The 17,549-nt window shown below is 42.9% G+C and overlaps 1 protein-coding gene across 3 annotated transcripts in view; it reads left to right on the top strand.

Moving 5' to 3' along the window:
- The window catches only part of LOC125459454 (dickkopf-related protein 3-like), a 77,886-nt gene that overhangs the window by 27,349 nt on the left and 32,988 nt on the right, over positions 1-17,549 (top strand). Inside the window, exon 1 of one of the 3 annotated variants that reach the window (XM_059652089.1) lies at positions 14,098-14,483. The exons of 1 other annotated variant lie outside the window; for it this stretch is intronic. In XM_059652089.1, the coding sequence (XP_059508072.1) occupies positions 14,292-14,483 (192 nt within the window). In that variant the 5' untranslated portion in view covers positions 14,098-14,291. Of the gene's footprint in view, positions 1-14,097; positions 14,484-17,549 lie in introns of those variants that run through there. One more of the 3 variants, XM_059652088.1, reaches the window with a different exon arrangement.

Below are 17,549 nucleotides of genomic sequence, written 5' to 3'. Positions count from 1 at the left end.
GATAAAGGCCAACATTTTATTTGCCTTCCTTATTTCCCGCTGAGCTCGTGGGCTAGTTTTTTTGTCATTTATACATGAGGTCTCCCCAATCCCTCTGTCCTGCAGCTTTCAGCAGACTTTCTCTATTTAAGTTAACATTCAGTTGCTCTATTCATCCTGCCAAAGTGTTTAACTTTACATCTCCCCATCCCATATTCCATCTACTAAGTTTGTATCCATTCATTTAACCTGTCTATATCCCTTTGCAGACCCTATTTATCATTCCCACCACTTGCCTTCCCACCTATTTTTGTGTTGTCCACAAATTTGCACCCCTTATCCCAACTTACTGTCTTCCATTAGTTAGCCATCCTCTATCCACACATCCCCACTCTATCCACCCACAGCATCATGGCAAGTATTTTATTCAATTACCTTACATGCAGTGCTCATCTTACTGAAATGATGGTGTTTTGGACATCCAAATATATTGCATCCACCAACTTTATCTATCCTGCTTGTTACCTCCTCAAAGAATTCTAATCAATCTGTCAGGTACGATTTCCCCTTCATAAAGTTATGCTGACTCTGCTCAATTATGTCTTGTATGGTCTGCTATTTCAGGCTTTATGATAGATTCTAATATTTTACCAATGACAGGTGTTAAGATAACTGGCCTATAGCTACGTTTTGCTGTCTCCTCCCCTTTTTGAATAAGAATATTATATTGGCTGGGACTTTTCCAGAATCTAAAGATTGTTGGAATATTACTGCAGCTCAACAGGTCCAGCAGATTATCAGCCTTTAGACCTATTACTTTACCTAGTACCTTTGCTCTGAGGAATGTTTACTTTATTTATAAGCTCCAAATTTTGCCTTTGATTGTTTAGTATGCTTGGAATGCCATTAATAAGACTTTAAACATAAGAAAAATGAATAGGAGTTGGCCATTTGGCCCCTTGAGCCTATTCTGCCATACAATGGGATCATGATCTGACATTCCTCATGTCCACTTTGCTGCCCTTTCCTCAAAGCCCTTGATTTCCCCGAGTGATCAGGAGTCTATCTATCTCAGCCCTACATATACACAAGGACACTGCCTCCAAAGACTCAATTTCTTCTACTGTGAAGTCTGATGCAAAGTAATTACTCATTTCCCAGTCCCATTATTATTTCCCCAACTTCATTCTTTACAGTAGCTACCTTCACTTTGGCCTCTCTCCTTCTTTTATGTATTTCGAGAAGCTGCCCATTTTGATACTTCATGCTAGTTTCCCCTCAGTTTATTTTCGCCTCCATAAAAACCCGGTAACTCATTGTCTAAATGGCATTGTCTAATTGTTACTGAACTGGAAAATTACAACTCTTATTTTCTTTCTGATTTATTGCTGAATTGTTCGGGTCTGCATGTGAGTGAACAAGGGTTACAAGGAAACACGATTGGGTTTAAATCACAGAGGTAAATTAAATTACTTTGTTGTTTAGCTTTGCTCTGCTAAAGTTACAGTATTGATAATAAAATGTTAACTTTTGTTTAAGCCATAAACTTGATGTCTGAAAATAAGTCAATCCTAAAGTCTGGTTAGGATCAAGTGAACAATTGAATATTTTAATTTCATAATGAGGCTGATTTAGTTTGGTTTGTTGTCCTTGATTACCAGATCTAAAATAGCCTGAACCCTAGAATCCACAACATTTTGTTCTAGAAAACTGTCCCAAATACAGTCTATGAATTTTCCGTCATGGTTACATTTGTTGATTTTTCCTGATCTACATGAGGTTTAAAGTCTCTCTTGACTTAGCATTACCTATTGATCTATTATCAGTGTTACAATCTGGTTACTGTTAGAAGGCCTATAGATTGCTGCCAGCAATGTTTTCTGCCCCTGGTTATTGCTCACCTCCACTCATTTGGATTCTACATCATTTGATTCAAGGTCATTCCTTGCTATTGCACTGATTACTACTACTTGCTCTGACTACCAATGTCACCCCATCGCCCTTTCCATCCTGCCTATCCTGGGACCCTGCCTCCTCACCCTGCCCCTGAGAGAATGGGATGCAATGGCAAACCCTCACTGACATAAAATTGCCAAGGTAACAGTTCAGGATGAAGTCTCAGTGACAAAGATAAGAAACTGCCTTCAAGGACAGAATATCTGACATGACAAGTATATTCGAGGGTCGTGGGACCAGAGGAAATAACAGAGGTAGGCTTTGAGAACATTTGAAAAGAAAAATGAAAGTTTTAAAACCAAGGCACTGTCTTGCAAGAGTCAATGTAGATCAGTGAATACATAGATGATAGGAGATTCAGACTTAAGACATAGATAAGTACAGAGTTTTAGATGACCACAAGTTTACAGAGGATAGAATGTAGCTGGTCAAGCAGGAGAGTATCAGAATAATGTGTAAGGCCTGAATTAGGATGTGCAGTGGCAAATGAACTAAGAGAGGGGAGAAATTGAACAATGTTACAAAGGTGGACACAGAAAACATTTCATGATAACTATAGCTTTACAATTTAAAACAGACAATCTAAGTTTTGTTTTAAAAAAATGTATAAAACGGCTTCCAAAATCACAACTTTGCAGGCAGAGCTCCGGGATACTCCATGAGCCAGAAAAGATTAAAAGGCATGCAGTATATCAAAACACCCACAAGATGGTAGCATCTGTTTAAGGAATACTTCACAATGAAGCTGTTCCTTTTACGTTCCCTTATCCTGAAAGTGTTACTTGTTTCAATGTTGGTCATGTCAACATCCCCCCCATCTGTTTATCCAAACTGTGACTCAATGCCTAATATTCTCACTTCTGAGTCACAACATTGCTAGTCCAAGTCCCATTCCAGAGATGTGGGCAGATAAACCAGGCTGTGTTTCCGAAGATAGTACTGAGGGAATGATGCATTTTCAGAGGGGCAGTGATGAACTGGATGGGTACTGCACTCTCAGGGCAGTACTGAAAGAATGCTTCATTTTGAGGGGCAGTGCTGTCAAACTACTTAAAATGTAGGGTTCAATTGTTCAGTGTTTGATTATGAGAGTCTGGGAATTGATGTACAGTTTTCTGTGCGTGATCAGTTAGGTCTATTACTCAGAGCTTGAGTAAAAGAAATGCTGCTCAAAGCCTGAGTTGGGAAAAGCGTGATCCATTCTTTCATGGGATGTGGGCATTGCTGATAGAGCTGGCATCTGTCGTCCATTTCTAACTGGCCTTCAACTGGGTGGGTATTATGGCAAAACATACAGGGTCACTATTATTGAAACTATTTTAAAGCTCACAAAATAACGTGTTGCACACTCGTAAACTAGCATCATCCGTGTTCCTCATATCAATGTACAACCAATATCATCTTGCCTTCTTCTCAACTCCAGACAGTACAAATCCAATTCACTCAGCTCGCTTGTCACGAGATGTTGCTCATCCGAGGAATCAATTACGTGAATTGCCTCCAGTGCAAATATATCCTTCCTTCAACATGGAGACCATTACTGCAACAGTATTTCAGGTGTGGTCAGTCTCAAAGCCTTGTCCAACTGTAACAAGACTTGCTTTTTCTTGTTCTGCAATCAAGGCCAATATGACAATTTCCTTCATCGTTTGCTTGATGGTAATTTTCTGTATCTGAGTAAACTTAAGTCACTCTGAACAACAACATTTAAAGGTTTGAAACATTTCAAAATACTCTTAATACCAAATCTCCACATTATCTTCCCATGTTGCCTGCTCACTTAACCTCTCCACATCTCTTTCATCTTCGATCATCTGTACAACTTGTATTCCTGCCTGTCTTTGCATTGTCAACAAATTAGATATGTAACGCTTTATCGCCTTGTCAAAGTCATTAATAAAGATTGTAAATAGCTGAAGCTGTAGTATTGCTTCTTATGTCATTCCACTAATCATAGTCCATCTTGTATTATCTTACTCTCGGCATCCTGTCCATTAAGCAATCCTCACTCTCTGCTACAGTTTTACCCAGAATCCCATGATCCAGTATCTTAAACTACTGCATTATCAGTGGCAAGACTAACAGATTACTGCACTGCACTGCAATATAGATGGAGTGCTTAGCAGTGTGAGGGGCAGTACATATGGAGTGTTGCATTGTCAGGGGCACAGTCCTGAAGGACTGCTCAACTGATGGAGGCTGAGTGCTGAGTGTGTATTCAACATCAGAGAGACAGCACTGGGCCAACACTGCATTTTTAGAGTGGCATCGATAAAATCATGAGGGGCATTGATTGGGTGGATACCCAAGGTCTTCATTCCCAGGGTAGGGGAGTCCAAAACTAGAGGGCATAGGTTAAAGATGACAGGGGAAAGATTTTAAAAGCATCCGAAGGTTAACATTTTCACGCAGAGGGCGGTGCATGTATGGAACAAGCTGCCACAAGAAGTTTGGTGGAGATGGGTATAGTTACAACATTTAATAGGCACCTGGATGGGGATCTAAATGGGAAGCATTTAGAGGGATACGGGCCAAATGACAGCAAATGGGATGAGGTCAGATTGGGAAGTCTGATTTGCATGGATAATTGGACCGAAGGCTCTGTTTGTACGCTGTATGAGTCTAGGACTGCTGCCCTATCAATGGAGAAATGGGAAGAACACTGGACTGCGAGTGGACAGTACTATTGGGTGGCTGTCTTTCAAAACAATGGGTTCACGTAAGCTATCAGGTAGGTGTACAATTTCTAGGGCACTACTTTAAAACAAAAAACAGGAAGTGTGACCAATGTTTATTTTTTGAAACAATATCATTAAGTTCGATTTAAATTAGATTTCATCACTGTTTGTGGGATTTCATTTGTATATATTGGCAGCCATACTTTGTTGCTTAGCAAAATTACTTAATTCCCTTTGAAGTGCTGTGGAATGTCCTGAAGTTGTGAAAAGTGAAATACAAATGCAACAAAAAAGCATGCATTTACATAGCATGTTATTGTAAAACATCTCATTACACTTCACAGGATCATTACCCAAGAAACAGTTGATAGTCAGCCACATGAGAAGCCAAACAAAATCAAATGTCCAAAAACTTGGTCAAAGACCATTAAATATCGAAGAAATAGGAACAGAATGAGACCATTCAGCCCATCATATGAGCTCCGCCATTCTGAGAGATCATGGTTCATAATAATCTTCAACACCATTTTCTGCACTGTCCCTGTTATCCCTTGAAGTCTTTAACATCAAGAAATCTATCAATCTATGTCTCGAACATATTTAACGATGGAGCCTCGATAGCCACCCCAGGCAAAGAATTCCAGAGATTCCCCAATCACTGAATGAAGAAATCTTAGCCCCAAATGGTTTCCCTTTCATTCTGAGTGTGGCACCTGATTCTAGACATGCAACCCTACCCCTGATCCAAGCCAGAGGAAATGTCCTTTCAGCACCCACCCATTCAAGCTCTGTACAAATTCTGCAAGTTTGAATAAGATCAAGGAAATAAAAAAATCTTAAAGAAAGAAAGTTAGTAAAACTTAAAAAAGTAATGGAGAGAATTTTTAGGGCTTAGCCATCTGAAGACATGGACGCCATTGATATAGCAATTAAAATCAGGGTTGCTAAACAGACCAGAATTAGAGAAGTGCGGATATCTCAGAAAGTTGTGGATTTGGAGAAGTTACAGAGATAGGAAGAATAAGATGTCATTAAGGGGTTTGAAAACAAAGATGAGAACCATATAACTGAGATGTTGCTGGACTGATAGCCACTGTAGGTCAGTAAATGAAGGGGTGGTGCTTGAAAGGGACTTGGTATGTGCTGGGTTAGAGGCAAGGTTTTAGTTGAGTTCAAATTCAGGAGGATGGAAGATGCGAATTTAGCCAAAGGTGTTTGCAAGCGGAGTCTAGAGGTAACAAAGACGTGAAGTATGGTTTCAGAGTCGATAAACCGCGGCTGGAGTGAAGTGGGACAATGATACGGAAACAGACAGCCTCACTGAGCTGGGGTTGGCAGTTTTCAGCAAGGATGAAGAATCGAAGGTAAGTAATCTGCTCACACCCAGCCCAGCTGTCTCAGCACGGCAAAGCAGAGCCACAAAAGGGGATAATAAAATGTGGAGCTGGATGAACACAGCAGGCCAAGCAGCATTTCAGGAGCACAAAAGCTGACGTTTCGGGCCTAGACCCTTCATCAGAGAGGGGGATGGGGTGAGGGTTCTGGAATAAATAGGGAGAGAGGGGGAGGCGGACCGAAGTTGGAGAGAAAAGAAGATAGGTGGAGAGGAGAGTATAGGTGGGGAGGTAGGGAGGGGATAGGTCAGTCCAGGGAAGACGGACAGGTCAAGGAGGTGGGATGAGGTTAGTAGGTAGGAAATGGAGGTGCGGCTTGGGGTGGGAGGAAGGGATGGGTGAGAGGAAGAACAGGTTAGGGAGGCAGAGACAGGTTGGACTGGTTTTGGGATGCAGTGGGTGGAGGGGAAGAGCTGGGCTGGTCGTGTGGTGCAGTGGGGGGAGGGGACGAACTGGGCTGGTTGTGGGATGCAGTGGGGGAAGGGGAGATTTTGAAACTGGTGAAGTCCACATTGATACCATTAGGCTGCAGGGTTCCCAGGCGGAATATGAGTTGCTGTTCCTGCAACCTTCGGGTGGCATCATTGTGGCACTGCAGGAGGCCCATGATGGACATGTCATCTAAAGAATGGGAGGGGGAGTGGAAATGGTTTGCGACTGGGAGGTGCAGTTGTTTGTTGCGAACTGAGCGGAGGTGTTCTGCAAAGCGGTCTCCAAGCCTCCGCTTGGTTTCCCCAATGTAGAGGGGACCTGCATCCAACTGGCAGTCCAGGCTGGGACATCGTGAGGTGGAGTGGTTTCGCTGTGAACAGAGTCAGAGTCAGTGTTGAGAAACAGAGTCCACATTAGGAGGAAAACCAGCAAATTCTCTCTGGGCCGCTTTCTTATTTTCCACCAGAGATCCATTTGCCCCTCAAAATTTCCTGTGTAGAGGTGTGCAATGGGTCATTCGACCCATCAGAATCTCACCAGCTGAGTACAAGTTCCATCCCAGAAAAGTCGTTCCCAGAGAGAGGCATTAGTCAGTCGGAGGCACTGTATTGTGAAAAGTGTAAGACTTGCATTTCCTTAGCACCTGTTGCAACCATTAGATCTCCCAAAGAGCTTCACAGCCAATGAAATACTTCATCTGCACTGTCCCTGTTATCCCTTGAAGTCTTTAACATCAAGAAATCTATCAATCTATGTCTCGAACATATTTAACGATGGAGCCTCGATAGCCACCCCAGGCAAAGAATTCCAGAGATTCCCCAATCACTGAATGAAGTGTAGTCACTGTGCAGGAAACATGGAAGCCACTTAAGTAACACCACTACAAAAACATTCAATGTTTGTATAATTTTAATCACAATCAAGTGCAGAAGATTCAACCAGTATTCAGACAGACAACATTTTCACTTTTAGATGAATCTGTCCTGTTCCCTCAAGCACTTCAGGTCGGGAGTTTTACATTCTTGAAGTTTCTCATGGGTCCCCCAGATTCTCCTCAAATACTAAAGAATCCAGGATATTGCTGGGGCGTTTGCAATCCCAGCAGCAGATTATACACTCTTCCTGATTTTTGCATTCATAGTCCCTAGTGCTAGGTGTTTGTGAGCAATGTTTATTGGATCGTTTAAGTGTCTAAGAGCAAACTCAATGGACAATGTGAAAAATCTTTGAATTCACCACATTTTTGTCCATTTCTTTTCCTTCAAAATTGTTTGTGGAATCTGTGCACATGCACGCAAGCCGATAATATATGAACAGGCAAATTAGGAGCAGAATTCAGTCACTCGACCCCTCGAACCTGCTCCAACATTCAATGGGACCATGATACGATTATTCCATATTCCCACTTACTCCCAATAACTTTTCACCCCCTTGGCTATGAAGAAACTATCTAACTCTGTCTTAAAAATATTGAAAGACTCTGCTCCACTACCTTTTGAGGAAGAGTCGCATACCAGCTTCGGAGAGAAGGAACAACACATGCTCGTAAAAGATAATCTTAAATATTCGAGGACTCGGGATCTCCAGAAAAATGTCATCAAATAACAATAAAAATTAAGATTAATGACACAAAGTCCAAACTTCAGTCATGCTGCCCCACTCTTTGGAATCTTGGCACTGCACAGTCATTTCCTTCATTCTTGCAGGATTGAGAAATGTGCTTAAACATTTTTCACAAATTAAACACTAAGGGTCAATCCAGCTTTAATTAGAATTTACAATTATCTTAACTGTGTGAGTTAGAAAGCTAATATCGTCTTATCCCAGTGCTCCCGCAGAGGACTATACCTACAATGAGATATATTTTAGTATCAAGGTGGTAATTTCATTCCTATTTAGAGAAATCTGGTAAATTTCTTCAGTGTGACTGAGTCAAATCCTGGAACTCCCTTACTAGCTTCACTGCAGATGTCCCTACAGTCCATTGATTGCAGCAATTCAAGAAGGCAGTTCAGCACAACCATCTCCAGGACAATTAGGTATGGGCAATAAATGCTGCACTGCCTGTGTTGCTCACATCCCATGAACAAATATACAAAGAAAAAATGTGTAAACAGCTGCAGTCCATTGTAGGTCTATTGGGAGGGAATTACAAGGTTTTGATCCAGTGACACTGAAGAAATGCTGATATATTTCCAAGTCAGTATAGGGAGCGGCTTAGAGAGGAACTTGCAGTGGTGTTCACATGTATCTCCTCCCTCTTCCATCTAAATGGAAATGGTTGAGAGTTTGGAAGGTGCTAAGGAGCCTTGGTAAAGTTCTGCAGTGCAACTTGTTGATACTGCACTCTGCTGGTAGTGAGCAATACATATACATTAGATAAACAAAGGGAGAAATTGCTGGAGAATCTCAGCAGGTCTGGCAGCATTTACAGAGATAAATCATTAACACTGAGTCCAGAGAATGTTCTTCAGAACTAGAAGCAGCTAGGAAAAGGTGGAATTTATGTTGATGGTGTTGTTGGGGTAGGGGGAGAGAGAAAGAGAGAGGGAGGGATAAAATGAGATAAAGTGATGAAAAGAGAAAGAGAAGGAGATCTCATGCTAAAGGAAGACTTACTATACCTTGTGATGTGATCCTTTAATATTTCTTACAAATCTCACATCTATCATTTATCTCACAATGGAGACAGACAGGTCAAAGAGGCGGGGTTGGAGCCAGTAAAGGTGAGTTTAGGTGGGGAGTTTGGGAGGAGATAGATTAGTCCAGGGAGGACAGACAGGTCAAGGAGGTGGGATGAGGTTGGTAGGTAGGAAATGGGGGTGGGGCTTGAGCTTTTTAATCAAATCAGCATCACCTTTACTGGCTCCAACCCCACCTCTTTGACCTGTCTGTCTCCTCTCCACCTATCTTCTCTTTTATTCATCTTCTATCCACCTCATCCTCTTTCCCTATTTATTTCAGAATCCCCTTCCCCTCCCACATTTCTGAAGAAAGGTCTAGACCCAAAACATCAGCTTTCCTGCTCCTCTGATGCTGCTTGGCCTGCTGTATTCATCCAGCTCTACACCTTGTTACATTAGATTCTCCAGCATCGCCAGTTTCTCCTGTCTCTATTTCACAGACAGTAGCCTGTCCAATACGCACAACTGAAAGACTTTGCCACAATGTATTCATCACTGGGCTGAAACGTCTTGTGACCATCACAATGGCTTTTGTTTGCTTTGTAACTGCATCTTTGTCAGAATCCACCACATCACATTTGGTTTTGTGTATTATAGCATTTAGGACAGTTCGTGGTCTTGTGATACTTTGAATTCCTGAAAGATGTGTTGACTACATCATGAACATTTCTGGGGTTCATTTACTTATTGCAACTCCAAAATCCACTTCACTTATCAAAATTATCAACAATACTTTTGAACTCATTTCTATGTGTTATAATTCTCCTTTTGTACTGTTGACTACAACCCGTATTTAAATGGTTTTGCCAGTTTGTTAACAGTGTACCCTCCATTTTGTGTTGTATCATTGATTGCTGCCTTTGAGCTATGGATGCTGGTGGGAAGGAATGCTTTCCTTGGACATTTTCTTAGTGTTTCCAACATTTGTTCTAACAGTGCGTATTCATCTACTAATTTAAATTGCATCAAAACTGCCCATTCTTGATATTTTGGGACAGTCCAACAATTTAAATGGCAGCACAGATTGGGGGTTTTCCAAATGACATTTCTGCAGTCTAGCATACAACCTCCTAAATTCTAATGATGTCAACTTCCATAATACTGTCATCAGTCTCTCCAAATTTGTCAAAACCTGATCACACCTGAAAAGCAGTCAACGATCAGCTTTCTTACAAATTTTATTGATGTGAGTTAACAATCTGTCCGAACCTTCATCTGTGTTAAAATTACCAGGCTCTAATTCCAAAATGAAACTCTGTACGGAAACAAAATTGCTCGTATTGTCTTTGGCAAAGAAGTAACCCAGGCCCACATCATAACTTAGTTTTTCCACAGGTTATAAGACTCATTTTCAGAGAATACAGATGGGTAATCATATGCAAACTTTACATTTTGATTCAAGCATCCTATGCTACCAACATTTTACTTCAAACGACAACTGTATTTAAACAGCATTGAAGCTCAAACTTTTACCTGAGTTATATTTCAGCTAACCACAGTCCATAAAACTCACCCTAAAATGATAATGAGATTGCTTTATTAAACAACCAATTCAAACTCAATTACCTTTTAATTAGAATATCCATTATCTGCTCTTTCATTCCATGAGGTCCTAGGCATTTCTTCAAACCATATTAGATGATAACATGAACAGCATAGGAGAACAAAGTACTTACTCATGATTGTATTCTGTTCCTACAACCCTGTAAAAGTATTAATGAAGCAGATCATTAACAGAGGCTTGAAACAATTGACAACGTTTAACCTTGTGCAAATAAGCAATGAAACGGGGCTCTGTTGTGGCACAGTGGTAGTGTTACCTACCCGTGAACCAAAAGGCCCAAGTTCAAATCCTGCCTGCTCCAAAGGTGTGTAATTACATCTCTGGACATGTTGATTGGAAAACTAAGTTAAATGAAACATTGACCAAAGGATCACTGGGGGGAAAAAGCTTATTATAATGTCATAAAGATATAAATCAAGCAAACTCAACATTTCTAGTCCTAAAGAAGAGTAATACCCAAAACATTGACTTCTCCTTTCCTCCAAATGCTGCCTGGCTTACTATGTATTTTCAGCCTCCTGTTTGTCAACATTTCTTTGCACCTGTGTTTACACTCACACACTGGTTTTATAAGAATCTGTGCTTTCAATTTTCCAAAAGCTTCCCAAATCCAGTCTTTGGTTCATGACTTCTGATGGCGAAGCTGGTCCAATTCCATGAAATGGACATTGATTAGGAGATGGCAAATCTCACAATGGAGCCAGTCAATTCAAACGTGGAGGGTGTGAACACACTATTTGCATGTTTATTAATAAAAACTGGTGGCAATGAGAATGGAATGGGAATCTTAGCATCTTGTCCTGTTTGCAAATTTTAAATGACTTTGGAGCCGTAGAATCAGAGTCATATATCATGGAAAAAGAGCCTTTGGTCCAACTAATCCACTTTCTCCATGTTGCCAAACTAAACTAGTCCCTTCTGCCTGCATTCTGCCCATATCCCTCCAAACCGTTCCTATTCATATATTATCGAAATATCTTTTAAATGTTGTAACTGTATCTGCACACCACTTCCTCTGGTAATTCATTGCACACACGAATCACTATATAAGAAAAAATTTCCCCTCGGATCTTTTGTAAATCTTTCTCCTCTTGCCTTAAAAATATGCCTCCTAGTTTTAAACTTTGGGAAAAGACCTCTGCTGTTCACCTTATATATGCCCTTCATGATTTAATAAACTGCTATAAGGTCACCCTTGAACTTCCTACACTCCAGTGAAAGAAGTCCCAGGCTATCCCAGGCTCTCCTTATAACTTAAACCCACCATTCCTAGCAACATCCTGGTAAATCTTTTCTGAACCGGCCCAGTTTAATAACATCATTGCCATAACAGGGTGACCACAACTGCACACAATAGTTCAGGAGAAGCCTTACCAATGCCTTGTACAATCGCTCAAAGGGCTGGGCAATGATGGTAATTTTGCTGAATGGTCCGTAACCACGCTGTCTACATGTTGCAATATTCAAAGAATTATATACCAGAACCCATAGATCTCTGTTCTACAACATTACCCAGGGCCCTTCCATTAACTGTAACAAGTCCTGCCCTTGCTTGTTTTAGCAAAATGCGACACCTCACATTTGTTGAAATGAAACGCCATCAGCCACTCCTCAGCCCATTGAAACTGATCGAGATCTCTTCATAATCCTAGATAAGCTCCTTCACTATCCACTATACCAACAATTTTGGTGTCATCTGCAAACTTATACTCCTACATTCTGATCGAAACCATTTATATGACAGTGGACCCAGTCCCCACTCCTGTGGAACACAGCTGGTGACAGGCCTCCATCACAGCACCCCTTCTCAGCCCACTCAGTTCTTCAGACTCTGTGGAAATGTGGCTGTCTCGATTTCTCTAGAGGGTGCCTGGATAATATCCCACTAGACTGAATGGCGAGTAACTTCATAATTAGCTATTCATCCTCAGTGATAGCAAGAAGCTAATTTTACATTTACTGGCTCTCAAACATTATGATCAAAACACCACAGATTTCAGATATATTTAGGTTTGTTTATTATTATTTCAGTTCTGCATTACCTCAATCATTATAATGTATTTCACTGAAATTTTAAAATGAAAACACAAATACAGGGCATTTACATTTTGTTGCCTGTGAGAAGACTTCAGCGTGACTTTTTGCTATGTAGCATTCTGCTCAACTTGCTACCAGATTCAGACTCACATCAGGAAAGGTTTACGTTGCAAACTCCGTCCATATTACTCCAACGCACTACCTATTACTGTCAACTTAATACATACTATTGCTAACTCGCTATCTATTACTGCCTAGCCACTATCTATCACCACGAAACTGTGCAGGTGTAAACTCACTATGTGCTGCTAGAATGTGGGAACATTTTCCTGCAAACTCGTTCCTGGAAAGTTTTTGTTACCCTGTGCCTCTGGAAGAAATAGTACACGGAACGGTGAAGTGAAGCCGCAGTTTGGCGGAGCCCAGAGGAACCCGGAGGTGCGAAACTCCCGGGGATCGGAAACAGGAGACAATGCAGCGGAGAGAGTGAGGGAGGGGAGGTGAAGGGGCTGCAGCAGAGAGGGTGAGGGGAGGTGCAGGGGCAGCAGCGGAGAGAGTGAGGGAGGGGAGGTGCAGGGGCAGCAGCGGAGAGAGTGAGGGAGGGGAGGTGAAGGGGCTGCAGCAGAGAGAGTGAGGGAGGGGAGGTGAAGGGGCAGCAGCAGAGAGAGTGAGGGAGGGGAGGTGAAGGGGCAGCAGCGGAGAGAGTGAGGGAGGGGAGGTGAAGGGGCTGCAGCAGAGAGAGTGAGGGAGGGGAGGTGAAGGGGCTGCAGCAGAGAGGGTGAGGGAGGGGAGGTGAAGGGGCTGCAGCAGAGAGGGTGAGGGGAGGTGCAGGGGCAGCAGCGGAGAGAGTGAGGGAGGGGAGGTGAAGGGGCTGCAGCGGAGAGAGAGGGGAGGTGCAGGGGCTGCAGCAGAGAGGGTGAGGGGAGGTGCAGGGGCAGCAGCGGAGAGAGTGAGGGAGGGGAGGTGAAGGGGCTGCAGCGGAGAGAGAGGGGAGGTGCAGGGGCTGCAGCAGAGAGGGTGAGGGGAGGTGCAGGGGCAGCAGCGGAGAGAGTGAGGGAGGGGAGGTGAAGGGGCTGCAGCGGAGAGAGAGGGGAGGTGCAGGGGCTGCAGCAGAGAGGGTGAGGGGAGGTGCAGGGGCAGCAGCGGAGAGAGTGAGGGAGGGGAGGTGAAGGGGCTGCAGCAGAGAGAGTGAGGGGAGGTGAAGGGGCTGCAGCAGAGAGGGTGAGGGGAGGTGCAGGGGCAGCAGCGGAGAGAGTGAGGGAGGGGAGGTGAAGGGGCTGCAGCAGAGAGGGTGAGGGGAGGTGAAGGGGCTGCAGCAGAGAGGGTGAGGGGAGGTGCAGGGACAGCAGCGGACAGAGTGAGGGCGGTGCACGGTGCAGCGGAGAGAGTGAGGGGCGGTGCACGGTGCAGCGGAGAGAGTGAGGGCGGTGCACGGTGAGGGACTGCGGGAAAACGAGGGAAGCGGTGCATGGTGTAGTAGAGAGGAGCAGTGAATCTCGCAAAGATTTGTTGCATTGGGGCGGTGCATCTTACGGATCTACAACAGCGGTCTGGCGCATCGTGCAGTATGCAGAGCACCGCGCTCCTCTTGTTCCTGTCCCTGGCCCCTTTTGCTCGCTGCATCCCCCCTTTGCCCAGGGAATTACCCCAGGAAGATGCGACAGGCAGCTTGGACCAAACGAGTCTCAGGGAGATGTTTAAGGAGGTGGAAGAGCTGATGGAGGACACACAACAAAAGCTACAAGGAGCCGCTCGGGAGGTAAACGATTTCATATTGAACGCGTCTCTGAGTCAGTGCAACTCACGAAATGTACCGCTACCGTTTTCTGTCGAGGAAGTCTATCTTTTGTAGTTTCTGAATTCTATTGCATTGCAGCTGTCAGACCAATTACTCATATATCCCTATTGTGAATTACATGTGAGTTATTATTGTAACTAAATTACGTTGTAAAGTTCAATCTCCCGACTCTTTACACAAGATAGTGTAACTTGTGTAAGGAAGTTGTTGGATCTATCTTCAGGTTATTCATGGCTCTGAAGCCAGTCACCCCATTGATATAAGACTAAGGTAATAAGTTAAAAAATTGTTGCAAGGAAACCATTGCAGTTTTAAGTGGAGAAATCAGAACCTGCCAGTTACACAACTTGCTCAATAACATTGATATTTTTGGCTTTCTTCTACACGAAGCTGTTTGCTTTTGGATAATGGATTTTAGGAGAGAAGAGAATTACGGCGCAGTTTTAGAAAGTGGTCCGGACTTAACGCTCGAGTGTCCAAAGTTTTGCTTCGTTTTCATGTTTTTAGTATTTTTCCCCTAATACCATTCACAGTGAATCAATGAATGTGGAACTGGAACAGCAGGTCAGACAGCATCCGAGATACAGGGAAGTCCTCACTCCTCGATGCTGTCTGACCTGCTGTGCTATTGCAGCTCCTCATTCATTGATTCTAGTTCCCAGCATCTGCGGTCCTTGTCTCCAAACCATCCAGTGATTTTTCAAAAAAATACTCGAAAGTGATTCCCTGTCAAACAAATTTGGTTATTCATGCAGTCCATTGGACTCTCCCAATGAAGTAAAGCTGTAAATGCTTTAGTTGTAATTGTTGGTTTGGGATTTTTTGATGTGTTTTTCCTGGAAACGCAATTGGCTGTCTTTTTAAAAAAATGAGATGAACAACCTGGATGATCTGCAATGGGTCTTACTTGACCAGTTTTTTCAAACTTTAAACTTCTCTGATCTTCCTCCTAGTCAAATCTCTCATGGTCATACTCCATCCCCATCTCTAATCTCCTGCAACTCCTCAAAAGTGAAACAAATAGAACATGTTGGAGAAACTCAGCAGGTTGGCAGCATCTGTGGAGAGAGAAATGTTAGGGAGTTAATAGCTTCAATCCAGTTTGATTCTTCAGAAATGGACATGAGTCATATCAGACTAGAAACATTAACTCTATGTCCTTGTCCACAGATGCTGCCAGACCTGCTGAGTTTCTCCAGCACTTTCAAAAATATATATACTTATTCATTTCACAGGATGAAGGACAGATCACCATTTATTGTCCGATCCTGATGGTCCTTGAGAAGGTGGTGGTGAGCTATCTTCTTGAACTACTGCAGTAAATAGTTGGGGGAGGGGAGGTAGGTAGGTAAGCCTAAAAGGCTGTTAGGAAGGGAGTTCCAGAATTTTGACCCCAGTGACAGTGAAGGAGCTGTAGAGGTTCCAGGTTCGGAAGGTGCCATTGAAGGAGCTTTGGTGAATTGTTGCAGTGCGTCTTGTAATGGTGCACATCGCTGCCACAGTTTGTTGGTGGTGGTGGAAGTAAAAATTGAGGATTTTTTCATGGCATGCCAGTCGAGCGGTCTGCTTTGTCCTGGATGATGACAAGTTCCTTGAATGTTGTTGGAGCTGCGCTCATCCAGGCAAATGGGGACTGTTCCATCACACTGCTGACTTCAGACTTGGAGATAGTGGACAGGCTTGTGGGGAGACAGGAAGTTGGTCACTCACCATAGAACTCCCAGCCTCTCACCATAAGATCTAGGAATGGAATTGGGCCATTCGGCCCATTGAGTCTGCTCTGTCATTCAATCATAGCTAATATGTTTCCCAACTCCATTCTCCTGCCTCTGTCTTGTAACCCTTGATCCTCTTACTAGTCATATTGACATGGCTGGACCAGTTCAACCCTAATCAACGGATAGCACTTGGAGATTTCAGAGATTTTAGACTTGTAGATTTTAAACTTACAATTTAATACCACATCACTTCAGGAGATGTTAAGTGGTAGACCTTTCAGGTGGTAACTGTAAAGATGGGCGATGTTTAACCAGGAAATTCCAGAACCTGTGGCCCCAACGACTGAAGGCACAAGTGATGGGAGATGGAATTGGGTGCCCAAGAAAACCGACTTTGAAGGGCAGAGATATTGTTGGTAGTGGGTGGATTGTTTCTAGCCCTGGAGGTGCTTGCAATCTGTGCAGCTGTTTCCGGATTGCAATTTTTGTTCTTTTTAACAAAAAAAACTGATCTTTTATCTAACCTTTGAAGTTTAATCGGTTCCTTTCATTGCTAAAGAGTAGTCTGCCTGGCTATGGTAAGTAGTAGTTGTTAATCCTGATCATAATTTTAATGAGAGACTGAAAACACACCTTGGGGGTAATTTATTCAGTTACTGCTCACTGTCTTTTGGAATGATTTTTCTCTTTTAATGCAAAGCAGTTTCAATTTAGACACTCTAAGTGTGATGATGGGAGGCAATGGCAAAGTGGTGTTATCACTAGAATACCAAAACACAAGTAGTGCTCAGGGGATTCAGCCATAAATTCAATTAAAAGCAAAATTAAGGTGGTCAGTTAGCTCAGTTGGCTGGATGGCTGGTTTGTAATGTAGAGTGGTGCCAACAATTGGGGTTCAGTTCCCACACTAGTTGGGGTTAGCATGAGGGACTCTCCACAACCTCTCCTCTTAACTGAGAGATGGAGACCCGCTGCTTAAACAACCACCAGTTATCTCTCTGATAGTCTGTGTCCTTTTGCAAGCTAAACCAGACCCAGCAAAGGGTCCCATTCTTTTCCCTGATTATGTTGTTCATTTGAAGTTGGAAATGGAAGGTTCTTAGAAATATAAGTGTTCAAAGCATGGAGAAATGAGCCGAAGACATGCGTTTAGGCACTTCATTACTACAGTATGATAGAACCATATATGCCAAAGAAATTAGTGCCCAAATGGGGTAGAGAACAGTTCTGTTATGTAGTGCAGGTAGACAAATCGCTAAGGGTTATGAGATCATTTAAGAAAAAGCAAAAACCCAGAGTCTGTTTTCTA

This window comes from Stegostoma tigrinum, chromosome 17 (assembly GCF_030684315.1).
Source record: "Stegostoma tigrinum isolate sSteTig4 chromosome 17, sSteTig4.hap1, whole genome shotgun sequence".
NCBI classification, from domain to species: Eukaryota; Metazoa; Chordata; class Chondrichthyes; order Orectolobiformes; family Stegostomatidae; genus Stegostoma; species Stegostoma tigrinum.
This window is presented reverse-complemented; position numbering and strand designations above follow the sequence as displayed.